Consider the following 23237-nt stretch of genomic DNA (forward strand, 5'->3'; position numbering starts at 1 on the left):
GCCCTGGTCAGGCTCTGTAGAAAAGAGAATGTCAGAGGTAATCCGGAGGAGGGGTAGGATTTGGCTGGACATAGAAGAGAAAGGGATTCTGCAAGAGTCGGGAGAACAGCGCAAAGGGCACAGAAATGACCTGAATGTCCAGAAAACAAGGAAGAGACTGGATTAAAGGGAGTAGCAAATTCATGTCTGCAAGAATAAGAGAGCAGGCTAAATAAACACTGTGTGTCCAGGTTACAATGGGCAGAGAAATGAGGGGTTTGGACCCAACCCAATAACTAGTAGCACAATAAAGGTTTACTTTTTAGAATTTTTGCTGAAGGATAACACAGTGTTACATAGTTTCAGGTGTACAATGTAATGATTCAACAATTCTATATGTTTCTCAGTGCTCACCAAGATTAAGTGTGATCTTAATCCCCTTTACCTATTTCACACAGTCCTCCACCCACCTCCCCTCTAGAAACAACCAGTTTGTTCTCTGTATTTTAAGAGGCTACTTTTTTGTTTGCTTGTCTGCCTCTTTTTTTTCTTGGTTCCTTTGTTTCTTAAATCCCATAAATAAGTTGAAATCCTATGCTATTTGTCTTTCTCTGATTTACTTCACTTAGTACAATACCCTCTAGATCCACCCATATTGTTGCAAATGGCAAGATTTCATTCTTTTTTTTTTTTAAGATTTTATTTATTTATTTGAAAGAAAGAGATCACTAGCAAGGGGAGTGGCAGGGAAGGGACAGGGAGAAGCAGACTCCCCATTAAGGAGGGAACCTGACACGGGACTCAATCCCAGGACCTAAGCCAAAGGCAGATCCTTAACCAACTGAGCCACGTAGGTGCCCCAAGATGTCATTCTTTGTTATGGCTGCAACCTAAGTGTCCTTCCATAGATGAATGGATAAAGAAGATGTGGTAGATATATACAATGGAATAAAAGATTTACTTATAAAGGAATAAGCAGTGTGAACTTCAGGGAGGGAATCTGGTTTCAGAGCTACAGGTCTTCATTCTGGAACACTAGAGCAAGCATGAGAGATGAACTTCACTTAAAGGCAGCAGAGGAGAAAAATGAGAAAGAACCAACAGGAGGGACAATCCACAGGACTTCTAAGATAAATAGTCTAAGACCAAAAGGATGGTCCATTCATCTGGTTATTAAGACAAAAGTTTCACATCCTAGTAAAGTGTTAATTATTTTAGGAATCCTGCCAATAGTAAGGAGCCCAGATATTCCAACTACAGCAGCAACAGACACAAGATGCTGACCCAGGACCACAGGGCCAGCTGCTGGGCCCTCACATGGTTTCCTGACTGTTACCAGTCACCTGAAACCCTGTGTGCAAAATGGCTCCCCCGTTTCAGGGAAAATGGAATTAAAATCTAGTGAAAACATTTATCCGCTAAGAGATATCAGTGATTTCTGTAAGTATGTTTTCTCCTTATATTATAGTGGTCCCTGAAATATATATTTGGGCTGAACATGTATTGTTTTTAAATTTATTTAAGAGAGAGCAAGAGATAGCAGAGCAAGCAGAGAAAACATGAGTTGGGGAGGGGAGGGCAGGGAGAGGGAGAAGCAGGCTCCTTGCTGAGTAGGAACCCTGATGTGGGGCTTGATCCCAGGACCCTGGGATCATAACCTGAGCCAAAGACAGACACTTAACTGACTGTGCCACCCAGATGCCCCCAAAATGTATTTTTTAAAACACTTTTTGGTGGGGGCACCTGGGTGGCTCAGTCAGATGGACCTCCATCTCTTGATTTCGGCTCAGGTCATGATCTTAGGATCATGAGGTTGACCCGTATATGGGACTCCATGCTCAGCAAAGAATCTGCTTGAGATTCTCTCTCCCTTACCCCAGTCCCTCCCAGCTTGTGCATGCACACTCTCTCTCTCTCAAATAAATAAATCTTTAAAAAGAAAAAAAAAGCACTCTCTTTTCCACACATAAGCCTCTGATAAATTTTCTGTATAAATATATAATCTTTATAAATATATATCTACTTAAAAGAGGAAAGGTATGTTGCATTTTAATATTCATTAACTAATAGCCAGCACATTGCTTTCATAAAATATCCTTACCAAGGCCAGGGACATCTCCTTCCTGGTACAAAAATTTCAGTGTCTTACAACCATCTTTCATAAAAAAATGAGTAAATGCTTCCAGCTGTTAAATAAAAAAGAAAATGATGATCAGTAAAATGATTAGTTACATTAGCTACAATAAATTGAACCATGCCCTGGGCTAGGCAGCCTCAAAGACTTTATTCGAGATACAGAGTGACAGGGACATCAGAAGCAGGATTAGAATTTGAACTACTTTAACCCCAAAATTACCATGAAAAGATGGTAAATTCTATTTCTGAACCTATACTAATGATCTGCATATATAATTGGGCAGGCAGTTTACCTGACCCTGCCTCACAGAACCTTATAGGGGTAAATCAATGAGTCCAACTGGAGGTAAATATAAAAAATTATTACTAAAACAAAACAAAACAAAAAAGCTAACTTGGAGAACAGAAAACTTGCCTTATGAACTACTTGGTTTTTAGACCAATTATTTGAATAATTATGTTTTCAGCTATTGTCATTTGACCCATATTGTAGCCCAGCTAACATAAAAACAAACTATTAGGGGCATCTGCGTGGTTCAGTGGGTTAAGCCTCTGCCTTTGGTTCAGGTCATGATCTTAAGGTCCTGGGATAGAGCCCCACATCAGGCTCTCTGCTCAGCAGGGAGCCTGCTTCTCCCTCTCTCTCTGCCTGCCTCTCTGCCTACTTGTGATCTCTCTCTCTCTCTCTGTCAAATAAATAAATAAAATCTTTAAAAAAATAAAAACTTCCCTCCTGATCTTTAAAAAAAACAACAAAAAAAACTATTCTAATGAGAGTCTCCCATGTTTATGAGCATGAAGCTCTTAATTACTTATATGTAAGTGTCATATCTTCAGTAAGTGGAAAAGTAAATAGGTCATGTAAACAAAAATCCTCACACATCACTTGGGAAATACAAAGTTACTCAACCCACTTTGACCACGGAGTCTGTACTTAATGTCTCTCTTGAGCAGTGGGCTTCTCTTCACTTACTGGCCACATGTGGGAAGTACCCCAGATCTGGCAAAGCCTCTCCCCCTAGGACAGTTGTTCTCAAACTTTAGCGTGCATCAGAGAAGCACCTAGGGCTTAAGAACAAAAACAAAAACAAAAACAAACAAACAAACAAACAAACAAAAAAACAGAATTCTGGCCCTGAGGACTTGTATTTCTAAAAAGTTCCAGGTGAGAGGTGTGGGTGGCTCAGTCTGTTGAGCCCCTGACTTTTTTTTTTTTTTTTAAGATTTTTTATTTATTTATTTGTTAGAGAGAGAGAGAGCATGAGCACAGGCAGACAGAGTGGTAGGCAGAGGCAGAGGGAGAAGCAGGCTCCCCGCTGAGCAAGGAGCCCGATGTGGGACTCGATCCCAGGACGCTGGGATCATGACCTGAGCCGAAGGCAGCCGCTTAACCAACTGAGCCACCCAGGCGTCCCGAGCCCCTGACTTTTGATTTCAGTTCAGATCATGATCTCAGGATTTTGAGATGGGTCTCTGAGCCCAGCAGGAAGTCTGCTTGAGATTCTCCCTCTCCTTCCCCCTTGGGTCCTCCCCCTGCTCATATCTCTCTCTCTCTCTCTCTCTCTCCCTGAAATAAATAAATCTCTAAAAAGTTCCAGGTGATATGATGCTTCTGGTTCTGGGATCCCATTTGGGAACCACCATCCCAGGAAATGAAACAGCCACACAGATGTACCAAATTGAAGCCCTTCATTTTCTAGTCTTCCATCTCACACATAAACTTGACTCTTATATAATTATAATCTAAAAGATAAAAAACTGTCAGCACAGCGATTCCTGTTCAGTTCCATAAATACCTTCTTGCTGTGTCTGATCATATGACCCATTGGATTTGATAGTATCCAAATTATCAAAAACAGAGCACATACCCATGATAAAAAGACATCACAATATCAAATGCAACAAATTCTTATTCTCTGGACACAATGTACTCCTGAGACCGGAGAGTGAATATTGCCATGGGTTGAAATCATGATTATAAATTAAAAATTCACTTATACATTTTACAAATACCTCATCTGCACTTTACCACTGCCTTGCACTAGATAGGGGTGGCATTATTATGCCCCTCTTACAGAAGAGATAAGTAAAGCTAAAAAGAATTTGAGTAAAAGACCCAAAGACACACAACCACAAGTTCAGAGCCTAGAACCAGAGGCCAGCCTTGGGCCTCCAGGGCTGTGCTCCATCCACAGAACCACACTGCTATTGCCTTGACTTTGGAAAATACTGTCATGTAAGCCGGGAAAGCAAGATAGTCTCTGATCATCCTGAGCAGCGCTGAATGAAGACAGCAGCAAACCATGGACACGGATGCGGTAGAAACTTCCATATTGGTCAGGGTCCTGGCAAGAAAAGAAGTCCCAAAAATGGGTTTTTAAAGAAACTTTATAACATAGAGGCTATTTCCAGAAGCCAGAGCAGGGTTAAGGAAAGCTGTGACTAGCAGCAACAGTAGGACTATCAACAAAGGAAAAAGCAGCACCAGCCAAGACCTTAAAGTGTGATGAGTGATGCAGGGGACAGCTGTAAGCAGGAAGACAAAGAGCTGTGGAAGGAGAATGGCTTGGGAAGAAATGTAGTTAGAAGATATGACTGTAGCCAGAAAAAATGGCCAACCAGGGAGGGGTTGGACTGGTCTCCCTTCTGCCCTCCTACCTCGTGCTGGAGCCTCCTAGTGACTGAGTCCCGTTCAAGCCAGAGAGCAAGGGAGCCCAGGTGATAGGTGCTAGAGAGGTCAGCCTTTGGGCCACAGAGTCAGTAATAAAGACTGGATAACAGATCTAAAGGCAAACAAAATAAGCATCATACCCTCTACGAGTCATCTTTTTGTGTGACCTTTAATGAGCTGCTTCCACTTTGGATTGCTACACCAGGATTCACATAAAAGGAAAACCCTTCCATATACCCAGTTTCCTAAATCACCACAGCAAACTAGACACCCCTTGCTCCTGGTTCCATCTCCTTATTCAATTGTCCACCAATCTTAATGCCAATTTAGGTGCTTGCCTTGTCCCTTCAACCAAATAAGCATTCTGATCTCCCCCAGATTTTGAGATTGGTTTGCCTCCTGACTATACTCTCTCCCCTCCACTGTGGCTTTGCAACTGCTGATCTTACAGAACAGCTTTCCTGGTTTACATCTTCCCTTAAGACCTACATTTCCCTAGATTTCCTAGATGTGCAGCTGAAGCAGGGTCTAAACTGGTCCATGATGGCCTTCAAGGAAGAACCTAAGCTCCCAGACCCAAAGTACAAGACATACTCCAGGAATGACAAATGGAACGGTTTGAAGGCATATGACACTGTCATGCTGGCCGGTGCAATTCCAATTCACCAAATGTATGGCCTATCAACTTTCAGGTGAAACAAGGTTGATCACCTATGTTACTATATGGATGGTATCATCCACAGCCAGGACAGGCTTCAAAATTTGTGAGCTACAGGCCCAGTGAAAACTAAAAATGCAGGAACACTTGTGAAAAAATTAGTAAGAATTTCAAGGCAAAGTCTCCCAACTAGAGAGAACAAGCTGATGGCTACCAGAGCTGAGTTGGGGGAGGGGAAGGGTGGGTGAAACTGGTGGTGGGGATTAAGGAGGGCACTTGCTGTAATGAGCACCAGAGGTTCTATGTAAGTCTTGAATCACTAAATTCTACACCTGAAACTAATATAACATCATATGTTAACTGACTGGAATTTAAATAAAATCTTAATTAAAAAGTAGAGTATTTCGCATGTCAAATCCTCTCTTTACCTCAATGCAATGGATGGTTGCCATGTTTATTTTCACCCTAATGGAGGTCTGAGGTTTTATTCTCTGGAAAGGCCTCTGAACTGCAGGTAACCTCTAAACTCTACCTCTAACCCTATCTTTAACCCAAACCTAACCTCTGGAGAGATCTCTGAACTGCAGGATAACAGGCACATACCCTCACCCTCACCCCAACCCTAGCTCTAAACCTAATCTTAACCCAAAACCAACCCCTAACACTAACCCTTACCGCTAACCACTAACCACTACCATAACCACTACTAATCCCTCACCCTAACAATAACCATAACCCATACACATACAATAGACTATTCCCCAGCCATAAAAAAGAATGAAATCTTGCCCCTTAAAAGATGTGGCTGGAAGTAGAAAACATTATTCTAAGCAAAAACCTTATCCTAACCCAAATACACACCCTAATTCCTAACCCTAAAACTAACCTTAACCTAACCCTAAACTTATCCCTCCAGAGTGGCCTCTAAATTGCATGATAATAGACACATACAATCACATGGGCTCTAACCCTAACCCTTACTCTTATTCTGGCCCTAAACCAAACCCTAATCCTAGATCTGAGGGGGAAAACAAAGATCTGGTGTATATATACAATGGAAAACTACTCAGCCATAAAAAAGAGTGAAATCTTGCCATTCAAATGGATGGATGTTAGAAAGTATTATTCTAAGCAAAATTAATCACTCAGAGAAAGATAAATGTCCTATGATTTCGCTCATATGTGGAATTTAAGAAACAAAACAAGCAAATGGGGAAGGAAGGAAGGAAAGAAAGAAAAGAAACAAAACGAAAAAGAGACAAATCAAGAAACTTCACTATAGAGTACACACTGATAGTTACCAGAGGGGAGCTGGTTGAGGGGCATGAGTTACACAGGTGATGGGGATTAAGGAGTGTACTTGTGATGAGCACCGGAGGTAGTATGGAGATGCTGAATCACCATATTGTACACCAGAATCTAATATTACCCTATATGTTAACTAACTGGAATTAAAATAAAATCTTTAAAAAAAGAATTTCAAGGTGGATATGGTCATTTCAACTTTGACAAAAGAGTCAAGAATATGCAATGGGAAAAAGAAGGTCTCTAACAAATAGTGCTGAGAAAACTGGATAGCTACATGCAAAGGAATGAAACTGGACCACTTTCTTACACCATACACAAAAATAAACTCAAAATAGATTAAAGACCTAAATATGAGACTTGAAACCATAAAAATCCTAGAAGAGAGCATAGGCAATAATTTCTCTGACATTTGCCATAGCAACATTTTTCTAGATATGTCTCCTGAGGCAGGGGAAATAAAAGCAAAAATACACTATTGGGACTATGTCAGAATAAAAAGCTTCTGCATGGCAATGGAAACAGTCAACAAAACAAAAAGGCAACTTCCTCAATGGAGAAGGTATTCACAAATGATATATCTGATAAAAGGTTAGTATCCAATATATATAAGGAACTTATAGAACTCAACATCCAAAAAACAAAACAAAACAAAACAAAACCACCAAATAGTCCAATTTAAAAATGGGCAGAAGACATGAACAGACATTTCTCCAAAGAGAATATACAGGTGGCCAACAGACACATGAAAAGATGCTCAACATCAGTCATCATCAGGGAAATATAAATCAAAACTATAATGAGATATCACCTCACACCTGTCAGAATGGCTAAAACCAAAAACATAAGAAACAACAAGTGCTGGCAAGGATGTGGAAAGGAAGAAACCCTGGCTCACTGTTGGTGGAAACAGCCATGTAGAAAACAGTATGGCAGTTCCTCAAAAAGTTAAAATAGTAAAAATAGAACTACCATATGATTCAGTAATCACACTACTGAGTATTTACCCAAGAACATTAATTCAAAGGGATACATGCACCTCTATGTTTATTGCAGCATTATTTACAATAGTGTTATGGAGGCAGCCCACTTGTCTGTCGATAAATGAATGGGTAAAAAAGCTATGGTATATATAAACAATGGAATATTACTTCACCATAAAAAAGAATGAAATCTTGTCATTTGCAAGAACATGGATGGAGCTAAAGGGTACAACGCTAAGCAGAATAAGCCAGTCAGAGGACAAACACCACATGATTTCACTCATATATAGAATTTAAGAAATTAAACAAAGGAGTAAAAGGAGGCAAACAGACAGACAAACCAAGAAACAGACCCTTAACTATAGAGAACAAACTGGTGGTTTCCAGAGGGTAGGTGGGTGGGGGGATGGGTGAAATAGGAGATGGGGATTAAAGTGATGGAGATTAAAAACTACACTTATGGACCTCAATGACGACAACCTTGCCACAACACAACCCTACGCTCTCACCAGTGCATTCAGTGGGATGATCAGCTCACCACCAGTATGCACCTGTTCGCCGGTCTTGCTGGGGCTCCAGGCCAGTCCACAACTAGGACTGGTAAAAATTCAAGCAAACTATAGTAATTTTTTTGAGAGTTAATTTAGAAGCTAAGCTATCAGAAAGGAAGCTGTGATACTGCTTCTGGCAGCTTCTATGAAAGCCACAGTTTATCATATATTACTCTAGTGAGGGTGACCATAGAAATTCATCAGCCCAAACTGGGACATTTTAGGAGTGAAAGGAGGGGCTGTTAATAATTATGCCAGGGGCACCTGGCTGGCTGAGTAGGTTAAAGCCTCTGCCTTCAGCTCAGGTCATGATCTCAGGGTCCTGGGATCGAGCCCCGCATCGGACTCTCTGCTCGGCAGGGAGCCTGCTTCTCCTCTCTCTCTGCCTACCTCTCTGCTTACTGTGATCTCTGTCTGTAAAATAAATAAATAAAATTTAAAAAAAAATATGCCAGGAAAGTGGGCATAATCTAGGACTGTCTCTGACATGCTGAGACACATGGTAATCACCTTGTTGTTTTCTGCTATGCTCATGCAAAAATCATTGTTCCCTAGCTCATATGTATGCAGCTTATTTATCTTTCTGAATGATTTGCATGTATAGTTCATATAACCTGCACTTTTAGAATATTTAATTCCACCTGTGCTTGACTATGCCTCTAACCTCTAAAGGCATTTTGAGTTAGAATTTTAGCCAAATTCTTATAGCTAACTCTTACCTTCCTCTTCAATAGTAGACCTAACGAGAAATATGATTCATCTGGATGTAGTTCTATAAAACTTCCTTAATATGTAAAATTACTACTTTCCCTTTCTAATTGTTTTGTTGTTCATGACAATGATTCTAGCTTCTTAAAGCAATCACTTCTCAAAGAGCAATTAAAAAAATAATGATAAGATTTAAACTTACAGATGGACAATCCAAAATTAATTCTTCAACGGTTACTAAGTCCAGGCCAAGCTTTTCTGCTAGAATTTCAAATATATATTTGTATGAAGGGTCAATTTTCATTTTTCGGTTTTCCCTTGCATCTCTAAATCTCGCCTAAAGAATGAAAAACATGGGTAAATGTTGTCATTATGAAGAAAAACCACCAAAAATACTTAATTTGACATAAAAGTGACACACAAGAAGAATCTTATTATAAGAAAAACCTGTCTCTCTTTTAATGTTTCCTGTAGATTTGGAATGCCACTCATGCTTCGGCGGTACCGAGACGATCTATGGGAAGACTGAGAAAGCATGTCAGAAAGCATGGATTGACCCAGTCGGAGCGTAGGCTTAGCTCGAACTCTGTGTGCATCCAGCTCCTCATCCTCTGGAAGAATTATCCTTTCATTGGAAGGAATGAGATTCAGATAATCACTTGGAGAAAGAACAGGACCTATTTCGGAACGAGAGCCGTCATCTAGAGCTGAGGCTGCTTCTGTGGCAGGATGCAGAGGGCCTTCATCTGAAGGAGGAGGAGCCTCTTCTCCTGGAGAGGGCGGAGCCTCATCTCCTGGATCCCGAGGGCCAGTCCCTTCTGACCCAGGGGGTGCTGTATCTCCTGAAAAGGGAGGAGCTGGTTCTTCTGGAGGGGGTGAACCCCCTTCTTCGGCGCTCATGTTATCGGCTTTTTCCTCCCATAGAGCACCTTAAACTTTAAAACCTAGAATGATAAATGTTTTCTTTTAAAACTGTACAATAAGTTGAATGTTCTCTGTTAATTTATTCCTCCCTTTGAACCTAGACAGGTAGTAAAATCATCTATTTCTTCCTTGCTATATTAACTAATGAAGCTCAGCTCACAGGACTGGTGAAATTATAATTGTTTTTGTTTGTTTGTTTGTTTGTTTGTTTTAGGAGTGACAGGACACATACACCTAGGGGCTTTCTGAAGCTCTAAGTGCTCCTCCTGACTGATTTGACCGCTGCTACCCCACACACATCCCATCCCTGTCATAGTAATTACTGCAACTGATGGAAAGGTACTTGTCCTCAGGTATGTAAGGGCTGAGAAAAGATTGAGAGCTGTGTGTTAGAGCTGAGATACTGACTTGTCCAAGAGACAAGTCGAAGAACTACATGGACTGAAACATTTCTTCTATCGAGGAATGCTATGATACAATTCACCAATCAGAGACTCAACTGTCCAGTCATCTCATCTACATGTGCATATCCAAGAACGCCCCCAAAACATAAAACATCCTCTTGGCAGTGTGAAAACTAATAAAAGGAAACCTCATTTAGAATGTATTCAGGATGTCAGCAAGGACAGGCTCTCACCCTACCAGCCCTACCACTGGTTGTGAACTGCAGACCAAACAGGAAGAGCCCCAGGTCGCATCCAGATACTACTTTCTTATCCCAGAGGGACTAAGACTTTTCCTCTCACCCAGCAACAGCCCAGCCAATAAGAGATGGTCACAACTTAGCCAATGAAAAACGACTGTACTTTGAGCACCCAACTTACTCCAATGGATTTTTTGTTTATAACGGCCTTCCCAATGTGCCTCTAAAATGTGATGGCGATTATTTCCGGAAGCAATATCATGTGAAGTATAAATCTGACCTACCCAATCAGAAAAGCTCTATACACAAGTGTAGAAGTTTTCATGACACAGGGTGATCTACAATACCGAGGAGTTGTGTGCACATTACATGTTTACCCTTGAAATTGGCCCAGAGCTGATCCTCCTAACTACAGTATATCAAGAACAAGTATAGTGATACATATTAGTGAAGTCATAGCAACTACCTGTCACTCTGCTCCAATCTGCACTTTTGAAATCTGCAAAACAGTTCACTTTACTCAGTAAGAGAATCATGCCTGCTCTCAAAGGATGTTGACAGGCATAGTTGTCTGGTTTCTGAAACCAACGCAAAATTTACTTTAATTTCAATGTAATGGTAAAACACATACACTAACTGAGCTCAGTAGGACTGGAGAGCTTCTCTGCAGGCAACCAGTGCTCTGTCTAGAGCCACAGAGTTATTTAAGCCACTGTAGAGCCACTATTATTTAAGCCATCAAGGAAAGATGAAAATGGAATCATGATATTATATTTAAGAAGTCAGGGAGGTATGTAATTAATCTTCATGCGTTTTTCAACTAAAATTGGCTACTATTTTTTAAGTGTTGGCACAGATTAAATTTTCATAAAATGTTATTATCCAACACAGTTCATTCCCTGAGGAGTCCAGATAGCTGAGATTTATGGCACATCATTTCAGAAGTAGGGAAAAAAAAAAAAAAACCTGAGAAATTACCTAGTTCAGCTCTCCCTCTTTATTGCTAATGAAACTAAGATCCAGAGAAGGTACAGGTCTTACGCAATTGCACAGACAAAAATGATCTTTCTGAACTTCCAATCATATCATATCACTGCCCTGCTTAAAGTTCTCTGCTGGATGCCAAATACAAATCCTTGGGTCCTCCAAGGGCTTCCTGACTTGGTTCTAAGCTCTCTCTCCAGTTTCTTCCATTGCCTTTGCCCTAGGTGCTGCCTGAGGTGACAGCAGCTCTGGCTATTCCTGAAACCAGCACTGTTCTCTCACCCTTAGTTGCTAGTCCTTGGCAGGAAGCTCACAGCCTAATGAGGAAGGCCAAACATACCAATGAACACTTCACGGTTTCCACAGAACCAGCCAAGGAGTGGACAAGAATCTGTAGCATCAGTGGAGAAAACTCAAGAAGGAACTCTCTAAGGAGAAGCTGTCATGTAATGTAGGTCTTAGTAGGATCCATATGCATTCCATGGAGAAGACTGGGGAAGTACCATTAATTGTCAACAACTAAATGCCAAGTTCTATGCTTGGCGACATATATAACTATGCTTAATTAATAAATATATATATTATATATAAATATGTAATATATATAATATATATATAAATATGTATATATTTATAGCACATGACCAACAAGTGCATGGAAAGACACTCAATACCACTAGCCCCTAGGAAAATGCAAATCAAAACCACCATGAGATGGCACTTTACACCCAGTAGGATGGCTCTAAATTTTTTCTTAAAAGACATTAAAAAGTGCTGAGAACGTCGTAGAGAAATTCAAATCTTCATACATTGTTGGTGGACATGTAAAATTGTGCCACCTCTGAGGAAAACAGTTTGGCAGTACCTCAGAAAGCTAAACATAGAATTAGCAAATAAGCCAGTCCCTCCAGGCCTAGCTGGAATTCTAGCAATTCTACCCAAGAGAACTGGTATTATCTGTTTATACAAAAATCTGTATACAAATGTTCATGGCAGCACTATTCATATTGAGCTCAAATTGGAAACAACCCAAATGCCGAGTTAGGTGACAAATGGATAAATAAATGTGGCATATCCTTACCCTTGGAATATCATTCTGTCGTAAGAAGGAATGAAGGACCGTCCCATGCTACAGCATGGATGGACCTTGAAAACATTACACCAAGTGAAAGAAGCCAGGCACAAAAGGCTACATATTATATGAGTCCATTTATATGAAATGTCCAGAAAAGGCAAATCCATAGAGATAGAAAATAAATCAGTGGAAGTCAGAGAATGGGGAAGGAAGAATTGGGCCTACCTGCTAATAGGCCTGGGTTTCTTTTTTGAGGTAATGGAATGTTCTGGGGATTAGATAGTGATTATCTGTGGTTGTATAACACAGTGCATATAATAAAAACAACTGAAGGGTATGCCTTAGTGAAGTAATTATATAACTCAATTTTAAAATGCTATTTTTTTAAAAAGAAAAGAAAATATGATCAACTGCATTAAGGAAATGACCAGTTGGAGCTCCTGGCTGGCTCAGTCAGTAGAACATGTAACTCTTGATCTTGGGGTCATGAGTTTAAGCCCCACACTGAGTGGAGAGATTACCTAAGAAAAATTGTAATAAAATTAAAAATACTAGAAAGAGTTTTTTTAAAAAAAGGAAATGACCAATTTATTGACCATCTGTCAAGAGGCTTTAGTTTGGAAAACTTCCTCTTAAACTCACCAGGAAATTTTTTAAAAAAAGCATTTTGAAATTAAAAAAGTTAAAAAGAGATAGAATTAGTTAAGACACTCTTACCCATCTGTAGGTACCAGTCTCTCCCCTTTGCTCAAGTAGTTATTTGTGATCTTGCAAAGAAAGAATATTAGAGCTGAAAATGTTTAATTTTGTCCTGAATATCATCAGTTGGATTAACAGTATTTATGGTTATTAAGATCAGGCTGAATCCATAGGCTTAGAGAAGGAAATTGCACTGAAAACAAGTATAGAAAGGGAAGGAAAAAACTGGAAGCTTCTCCCTCTTTCCGGTGCCCAAGCCCCAGCCCCCATGCAAAGTGGTTATATATGCCTAGGGCTATGTTACTCACTCTGGGAGGCAGAAAAAAAAGACAGGATTCACAATGCTACTGGAGAGAAAAAGTAATCTTTGCAAATCAATCAATGGTAAAATTGTGAAGCTCAGGGGACCTGGGTGGCTCCCTGAGTTAATCAATCATCTGCCTTGGGCTCAGGTCATGATCTCTGCAGTCCTAGCATCTAGCTTCATTGGGCTTCCTGCTTAGTAAGGTGTCTGCTTTTCTCTCTCCCCACCCTCCTTTGCCTCTCCCACTGCTCATTCTCTCCCCAGACAAATAAATAAAATATTTTTAAAAATAAAAAATAAAATAAAATTGTGGAGCTCTACTAGAAAATTTAGAGGAAAAAAATTAGTAAAGACAAAATAGACAAAGAGGATTCCACAGAGGATTTGGACATAAACTGCCCTTGAAGAATAGGTAGGATTCAATAAGAAGAGAAGGAAGTAATGTAGAGAGAAAAGAAAAGAGGTAAAGGCATGAAAAGCTATGAAGAGATCAAAAAGGGGAGAAGCTGTCTAGGAAAAAAAAATAAAGCTTAGAATTATGCTGTATTTTATTTGTTCTTCCAAAAGACTACAAACAGCAAAGATTCAGAATCAGTTAAAATAAATAAATCATGAATAATAAAATGTGGTCTTTATAAAGCACAGATCTTACTGTTAACATGTTAGGAAATTGGCAGAGTTCTACCAGTGCTTTTTTTCTAGCACCCATAAGTAGTTCTGAAAATCTCCTAATCAAGAATTTGTCCAGGGGTGCCTGGGTGGCTCAGTCGGTTAAGCCACTGACACTTGATTTGGCTCAGGTCAGGATCTCAGGGTCCTGGGACAGAGCCTGGTTCAGGCTCTGTGCTCACTGGGGAGTCTGCTTCAGGATTCTTTCTCTCTCCCTCTGCTCCTACCTGCCCCCACCTCTAAAATAAATAAATCTTTTTAAAAAAGAATATGTCAAATTTATCATAAAATACACAGGAAGAGGTCATTGTCAGTTACTCTGCTTGTATGGTAATCTAATAAACATAATCTATAGCTTCGGCTCAGGTAACCATATTTCACCATAGCCTGTATACTCTTTCCACCTCTATGTGTGTCCTCTTAATTTTCTTAGAATTCATGTGAAATTATTTAAGGAAAAATTTAAAAAAACATTTAATCTCTGAAACATTAGAATACTCCCAGATACATGTTTTTTTTCTTTTTTTTTTTTAAAGATTTTATTTATTTATTTGACAGAGACAGAGATCACAAGTAGTCAGAGAAGCAGGCAGAGAGAGAGGGGGAAGCAGGCTCCCTGCCGAGCAGAGAGCCTGATGTGGGGCTCGATCCCAGGACCCTGAGCTCATGACCTGAGCTAAAGGCAGAGGCTTTAACCCACTGAGCCATCCAGGTGCCTCCCAGATACATGTTCTGAGTGAAGAGTTTAACCTGTGCTCTACTGAGGGCTGACACATCTACTTCTCTTTCTGTTAAAGATTTTATTTTTGAGTAATCTCTCCACCCAACATGGGGCTCGAACCCACAACCTTGAGATCAAGAGTCACATGCTCTACCCGCTGAGCCAGCCAGGTGCCCCAATATTTCAGGCAAAAGACAGGATAAGCTCTTTTTTTTTTTTTTTCTTTTTTAGGATAAGCTCTTATTTTGTGAACATTAAAGAGTCTTTATGGTTAGTAGTCTGGGAACAAACGCTGAATGTAAGGAAACTGATAACCAGGTATTAATTACTATTGTGACTGAGAAATAAATTCCAAATACTTTGTTATGGTTTAACATTTTTAAGTAAATCATGTATCTGAGACACTCTAAATAAATAAATAAATAAACAAGCAAACAACCAACCACTGCCCATTTGGGGGGATTTTGTTTAGGGGAAGTATAGAATTCTTCCTCTAGCAAAATTATCTGAGATGCAAAGTACTCATGAAAGAAATTGAGGAAGACACAAAGAAATGGAAAAATGTTCCATGCTCCTGGATTGGAAGAATAAATATTGTGAAAATGTCTATGCTACCTAAAGCAATCTACACATTTAATGCAATTCCTCTCAAAGTACCATCCATTTTTTTCAAAGAAATGGAACAAATAATCCTAAAATTTATATGGAACCAGAAAAGACCTCGAATAGCCAAAGGAATATTGAAAAAGAAAGCCAAAGTTGGTGGCATCACAATTCCGGACTTCAAGCTCTATTACAAAGCTGTCATCATCAAGACAGCATGGTACTGGCACAAAAACAGACACATAGATCAATGGAACAGAATAGAGAGCCCAGAAATGGACCCTCAACTCTATGGTCAACTCATCTTCGACAAAGCAGGAAAGAATGTCCAATGGAACAAAGACAGCCTCTTCAATAAATGGTGTTGGGAAAATTGGACAGCCACATGCAGAAAAATGAAATTGGATCATTTCCTTACACCACACACGAAAATAGACTCAAAATGGATGAAGGATCTCAATGTGAGAAAGGAATCCATCAAAATCCTCGAGGAGAACACAGGCAGCAACCTCTTCGACGTCAGCCGCAGCAACATCTTCCTAGGAACATCACCAAAGGCAAGGGAAGCAAGGGCAAAAATGAACTTTTGGGATTTTATCAAGATCAAAAGCTTTTGCACAGCAAAGGAAACAGTGAACAAAACCAAAAGACAACTGACAGAATGGGAGAAGATATTTGCAAATGACATATCAGATAAAGGGCTAGTGTCCAAAATCTATAAAGAACTTAGCAAACTCAACACCCAAAGAACAAATAATCCAATCAAGAAATGGGCAGAGGACATGAACAGACATTTCTGCAAAGAAGACATCCAGATGGCCAACAGACACATGAAAAAGTGCTCCATATCACTCGGCATCAGGGAAATACAAATCAAAACCACCATGAGATATCACCTCACACCAGTCAGAATGGCTAAAATTAACAAGTCAGGAAATGACAGATGCTGGCGAGGATGCGGAGAAAGGGGAACCCTCCTACACTGTTGGTGGGAATGCAAGCTGGTGCAACCACTCTGGAAAACAGCATGGAGGTTCCTCAAAATGTTGAAAATAGAACTACCCTATGACCCTGCAATTGCACTGCTGGGTATTTACCCTAAAGATACAAACGTAGTGATCCGAAGGGGCACGTGCACCCGAATGTTTATAGCAGCAATGTCTACAATAGCCAAACTATGGAAAGAACCTAGGTGTCCATCTACAGACGAATGGATAAAGAAGATGTGGTATATATACACAATGGAATACTATGCAGCCATCAAAAGAAATGAAATCTTGCCATTTGCGACGACGTGGATGGAACTAGAGGGTATCATGCTTAGCGAAATAAGTCAATCGGAGAAAGACAACTATCATATGATCTCCCTGATATGAGGGAGAGGAGATGCAACATGGGGGGTCGAGGGGGTAGGAGAAGAGTAAATGAAACAAGATGGGATTGGGAGGGAGACAAACCATAAGTGACTCTTAATCTCACAAAACAAACTGAGGGTTGATGGGGGGAGGGGGTTGAGAGAGGGGGTGGGGTTATGGATATCGGGGAGGGTATGTGCTATGGTGAGTGTTGTGAAGTGTGTAAACCTGGCGATTCGCAGACCTGTACCCCTGGGGATAAAAATATATGTTTATAAAGCTGCAAAAAAAAAAAAAAAAAAAAAAAAAAAAAGAAAGAAAGGATGAATCCCCAAGTTTTGTAGCAACATGGACGGGACTGGAAGAGATTATGCTGAGTGAAATAAGTCAAGCAGAGAGAGTGAATTATCATATGGTTTCACTTATTTGTGGAGCATAACAAATAGCATGGAGGACAAAGGGAGATGGAGAGGAGAAGGGAGTTGAGGGAAATTGGAAGGGGAGGTGAACCATGAGAGACTATGGACTCTGAAAAACGATCTGAGAATTTTGAAGGGGTGTGGGGTGGGAGGTTGGGGGCACCAGGTGGTGGGTATTGTAGAGGGCACGGATTGCATGGAGCACTGGGTGTGGTGCAAAAATAATGAATACTGTTATGCTGAAAAAAATAAAAATTTAAAAAAAAAAAAAAAAAATTATCTGAGATGCATTTTCTACGTGGTTTTCAAATGTCAAGTTGTACTTGGCATGCAATGAACTGTAAATATAAAATATCAGCTTACCACTTCCAAAGAGCAATGCAACTATTTCATTTTAAGTTGGAAATATATACAACTACTTTATATAGAATTCCTAAAAATTGTAGCAAAATTTTGAAGAGTACATAGTTGAAATGGGACAATCTTTGTAAATATAAATTAGCTTACTACATTATACACATTATATCCATTTTTATGTATGTATGTATACAGAGAAGGTTAATTATTTACTGCAACGGGTTTATAATAGCAAAAATAAGCACAAAAAGAAACACATTTCCTGGAAATAAACAAAATATCCCTTAATAAAGGACCCATTGTATGTCTGAATTTGATTCAGGGAAAAGCAGCTTTGGGAACAACCCCTGCCTTCCTGTTGGGCTGCCCTTCTAATAATAAAGCTTCAAAACTGGTGTGTTAGCCATTGGCTTACTGCTCTTTGGGTACACAGTCAAGTCTGAGTTTGGTAACAGTATCCTGTTCAATAGAGTTTTAATACAGACCCTAGCAGTAAAAAGAATGAGGCAGAGCTACATATACAGATATAGAAAGATCTCTAACACATTTTTCATGAAAGAAAAAAGGAAGGCACAGTACACTGCATAATACCAATTGTATTCATTTTAAAAACTATATATATGATATTTTGTCTTTTCTAAGATGCACATTTTTGTTATTATGTTATGTTAGTCACCATGCAGTACATCATTAGTTTTTGATGTCGTGTTCCATGATTCATTGTTTGTGTATAAACCCAGTGGTCCATGCAATATGTGCCCTCCTTAATACCCATCACCAGGCTCCCTTATTCCCCTATCCTCCTCCCCTCAAAAACCCTCAGTTTGTTTCCCAGAGTCCATAGTCTCTCATAGTTCTTCTTCCCCTCTGATTCCCCCCTTCATTTTTCCCTTCCTTCTCCTAAAGTCCTCTATGTTATTCCTTATGATCCACAAGTAAGTGAAACCATATGATAATTGACTCTCTCTGCTTGACTTATTTCACTTAGCATAATCTCCTCCAGTTCCATCCATGTTGATGAAAAAGTTATGTATTCATCCTAATGGCTGAGTAATATTCCATTGTATATATGGACCACTTCTTTTTTTTAATTTTTTAATTTTTTTTATAAACATATAATGTATTATTAGCCCCAGGGGTACAGGTCTGTGTATGGACCACTTCTTTATCCATTCATCTGTTGAAGGGCATTTGGCTCTTTCCACAGTTTGGCTATTGTAGACATTGCTGCTATGAACATTGGGGTGCATGTGGCCCTACTTTTTACTACATCTGTACTAAGATGCACATTTTAAAAAGTCTTAATTGGCAACACTTTTTTCTTTCCTCACATTTTTTCCTTCATAAAATCACATATATATATAATTTGCATTTGTGTAATTAGATAAAATTATAATCGGTAATAGTTTAGGTTTGATGAAACACATTAAAAGTTTTCTGGGGAAGATACACAATAATTTATCAACAATGATCACCTTGAAAGAGAAAGAGAGAGGGGGAAACTAGGGGAGGAGTTGTGCTTTTCAATTCTATAACTTTTAGAAGATCATAAAATAATGATTTTATATATTTTACACATTATATATTTTACTCATATGTGTATGTATCATATACAACATACAATAGGTGTTTAAATTTTCTCCTCCAACATTAATATTTAGAACCTTAAATTCCCCATGAATTTTCCGAGGTAGCAAGATTACTTGCTAAAAAAAGAGGCAGGTCCTGGCTCTAGGTGTTCATACTTGGCTGGCCATCAGTTGGTGCAGAAGGAATTCAGGATAATCGCCTGTTCATCTCTTTCCCCTCCCCCACCTCCTCCACAGACAACTTGATGCCACAGGCAATCATTCTAAAATTCCACCATCCCTTCTCCTTAAGTCCAATGTGAACGTTAATTGCATGTCCACAAAGTCATCCCTGCTCATTTTCAGGAGCCACAGGACAGTGGGACTTCTCCACCCATAGGAGTATTGAAGCGAGCAGGTTGGTACACTGGTGTGCTCAGCGTAGGGCCACTTCAACCACACTCCTTTTTCTTGTACCCATTTCTGTAACCCTATCCCTTCACGCATTAGTTCATTCGTGACTGTGGAGGGGCTTCCGTGCGCTCAGCCACTGTAGCGACGCGTAAAACTAAGAGGCTCCCCCGGAAGCAAAACGCACAGATTGGGAGGACAAACCATTAAACACACACACCATGAGAAAAGCTGAATTAGCAAAGGGCTGAGACTGGCAGAAAAAGAGACTTCAGGAAAACCCTGACAGAGAAAATGGTATTTGAGTTGGGTCTGAAGAGTTGTCGTGAGAACAAGGAAGAGGGGACTATTCTAGGCCAGAAGTGGGGAGACAGCAGAGTGTAAATGCCAGAAAGCAGGAAAAGGCAGCGCTTCCTTGGGAAAAGTGCTAAGTTCGGTGATGAGACTTTTGGGGTACAAGGGAGTGAGGAAGAGAGAGGTTGAAAACACAAACCTGGAGGGAGAGATATTTTGTCTGTCTTACTTTTGACTTCTTAAAAGGGGGAAAGGGGTGAGGTCGGTCGTCCAGGGAACACACTGGGATTCGCAGGCGGCGGTGACGGAGCAGCGGTTCTGCAGCAGGGGGTTGACTGGGCTGGTCGGGAGGACTAGCGGGGAGGTGAGACACTGAATTCTAGCACCGACTCCAGTCCCCACCCAGGGAGGAGAGCCGGCCGGGCACGGGGCAGGAGCCGGTGCCGCACTCACCTGCCGCGACTCGCCGCCGCCACCCGCCAGTCACCCAGGCGGGCCAGGGGGCCGCGCTGCGCCGGGGGAGCTGCGTCTGGCTCGCTGGCCGCCGAGGCTCGGCCGTTGGGAGTCCACACCGGTTCTCGCTGGGGCGCCCCGCGCGGGGTCAGGGGGGCGCTGCTCCCTGCGGGGTCCGGGGTGCGGGGCTGCGGGTGAGGGGCTCCGCGACCCCCGCCCCCGCGCGCAGTTCGGCGGGGCCGGTACCCTACCGTACTCCAGCAGCGGGAGAAGTGAAACACCGCGAAGAGGCCCGGTTCACTAAAGGGCAACTGCCTGGAGGGGAAAATGGAGGAGGGCGGGGCCTGGGGAGAATTCCAAGGTGTGCTTTGAGAGAGGAAGGACAGGGAAGTAGCTTTTCAAGGACGTTTATATTTTTTTGTAAAAGTTTTAAAAAATTTTTAAAGATTTTATTTAAGAGGGAGAGTGCACAAGCAGTGGGAGCAGCAGGCTCCCCGCTGAGCAGGGCACCCAATGCTGGCTGAATCCCAGGACCCCAGGGTCATGACCTGCCTGCAGCAGACGCTTAACCAACTTGGGGTGCCAACACTGAGGCACCCCAAGTTTTTTTGTTTTACTTTTTAGTAGACCCTATACTGAAGGTGGGTGGGCTCCAACTCTCAGCACTGAGATCAAGAGTCCCCAGCTCCCCTCCAGCGACTGAGTCCGTCCAGCGCGCCCCTGTGACCGTTACACTTTCTGAAGTTACTTAGTGTTTCACTTGAGAATATTAAATCTTTTCTGTTTAATTTGTTTGCTCAGAAACCTGCGACTGGTAATACAGAGAACAGAACTCTGAAGAAAACAGACTTGTTTTCAAAGCCCACCCTCCCTTCTCTTTCCAGTACATTTCTTTTTTTTTTTTCTCTGTATCAGCTTTAATATTTGTTTGTTTTTTTTTTTTGTCTTCGTTCATTTGTTGACAGTGGCCATCCTAACACATGTGAAGTAATATCTCATTGTGGTTTTTTTTTTTAATTTTTTTTCAGCATAACAGTATTCATTATTTTTGCACCACACCCAGTGCTCCATGCAATCCGTGCCCTCTACAATACCCATCACCTGGTTCCCCCAACCTCCCACCCCTTCAAAATTCTCAGATCGTTTTTCAGAGTCCATAGTCTCTCATGGTTCACCTCCCCTTCCAATTTCCAGTACATTTCTGTTTTTCTTCTAACTCCCTGACAAGGTGTGCCTGATGTCTGCTTTAACTAGGAATTAAAGTCAATCTTTGAATATAGAGCAAGTCAATCTAAAATGAGGACTGGAAGATCTGCCAACTGATTTAAAAAAAAAACAAAAACAAAAACCTGAAACCCAACAATGATTATAAAAATCACAGGTAAAGTTTAATTGAACAGTCTACCTATGTTAAGAAATACCATGCAGCAATTATGCAGTGTGAAGTTATGGGACCCTCAGGACCCCTGCACACATTCCCAAGTACACCAGACCACAAGACTTAACTGTCCTCTCACTCCGAGCTGTTTCTTTAGCTAGTGCATAGGTAGATGACAGCAGTCACAGTGGGACTAAGGAGCACCTGCTCACTTCCCCGGGGGAGGGGCCCAGGCTTGTTTACTGCTTGCTACAAAAATGATGAGCCCTTAGCCTTGGATTCCTTAGCTCCCTCCCAGTCCACTGCCCACACGTGGGCCCATGGTGTTGTCTGGTGGTACCTGGAGCCAAAACTGGCTTCTCCTTTGGTGCTCCTACTGTTTATTGGGCTGTGAGTAATAAAGGGTCTCTGTCTGGCCCATTTGTTTTTGTTTTTGTTTTTGTTTTTTGTCTCATCATCTATTTTTGGCACTTATGGTTTAATCCTTGCCATCTTCCCAGTAAGAGTTATATCTATATATTCTTATATAGTAAGAAACAAATTACAGGATATTACATCCTTTAAAGAGCCTTAAATATGTCCATGTGCCTTAACCTACAAAGTCCCGTTTTGAAAATATATTCTAAAGAAATAATACTGTGCTGGGCTGTCTAGCTGAGTGTTTGACTCTTGACATCAGCTCAGGTCTTGACTTCAGGGTCGTGAGTTCAAACCCCATTTAAGAAATAAAGAAAGAGGGGCGCCTGGGTGGCTCAGTGGGTTAAGCCGCTGCCTTCGGCTCAGGTCATGATCTCAGGGTCCTGGGATCGAGCCCCGCATCGGGCTCTCTGCTCAGCAGGGAGCCTGCTTCCTCCTCTCTCTGCCTGCCTCTCTGCCTGCCTCTCTGCCTGCTTGTGATCTCTCTCTGTGTCAAATAAATAAAATCTTTAAAAAAAAAAAAAAGAAATAAAGAAGGAAAGGGAAAGGAAGGAAGGAAGGGAAAGAAAAGAAAGAGTGGAAAGAAAGAGTAAGAGAGGAAAGGAAGAAAAGGAGAAAGGAAGGAAGGAAGGAGGAAGGAGGGAAGGGGTAGAGAAGAAGGAGAAAAGGAAGGAAGAAAGGAAAGAATACTGTGAAAGAAAGAAAGTAAGAAAAGAATGGAAAGAAAGAGAGAGAAGGAAAGAAGGGAGAAAGGAAGGAAGGAAGGGAGGAAGAAAGGAAGGAAAGAGGAAGGAGGGAAGGGGTATGGAAGGAGGAGAAAAAGAAGGAAGGAAGAAAGAAAAGATTACTGTGCTAAATGTGGACAGAGCTTTTGCTCTAAAGAGGTGCATTGCAGGGGCACTGAATGGCTGAGTGGGTTGAGCAGCCGGCTCTGGATTTCAGCTCAGGTCAAGATCTCAGGGTCCTGGGATC

General features: G+C 41.0%; 1 protein-coding gene and 1 non-coding gene across 6 annotated transcripts in view; both read right to left on the reverse strand.

Annotated features, from left to right (window-relative positions):
- Positions 1–20680, reverse strand: part of DNAH8 (dynein axonemal heavy chain 8) — a 352138-nt gene extending 331458 nt beyond the window's left edge. For 4 of the 5 annotated variants that reach the window (XM_047734783.1, XM_047734782.1, XM_047734781.1 and 1 more), the window contains exons 1-4: positions 20471–20680; positions 9439–9935; positions 9194–9328; positions 2081–2165 (exon numbers count right to left, since the gene is read on the reverse strand). In XM_047734783.1, coding sequence (XP_047590739.1) covers positions 2081–2165; positions 9194–9328; positions 9439–9891 — 673 coding nt within the window. In that variant the 5' untranslated portion in view covers positions 9892–9935; positions 20471–20680. Of the gene's footprint in view, positions 1–2080; positions 2166–9193; positions 9329–9438; positions 9936–11024; positions 11137–20470 lie in introns of all 5 variants that reach the window. The other variant, XM_047734780.1, reaches the window with a different exon arrangement.
- TRNAK-CUU (transfer RNA lysine (anticodon CUU)) lies at positions 15110–15182 on the reverse strand. Its single transcript has one exon. It is a non-coding gene; the product is annotated as a tRNA-Lys (tRNA).
- Positions 20681–23237: the final 2557 nt, after the last annotated feature.

Source organism: Lutra lutra, chromosome 6 (genome assembly GCF_902655055.1).
Source record: "Lutra lutra chromosome 6, mLutLut1.2, whole genome shotgun sequence".
Classification (NCBI taxonomy): Eukaryota; Metazoa; Chordata; class Mammalia; order Carnivora; family Mustelidae; genus Lutra; species Lutra lutra.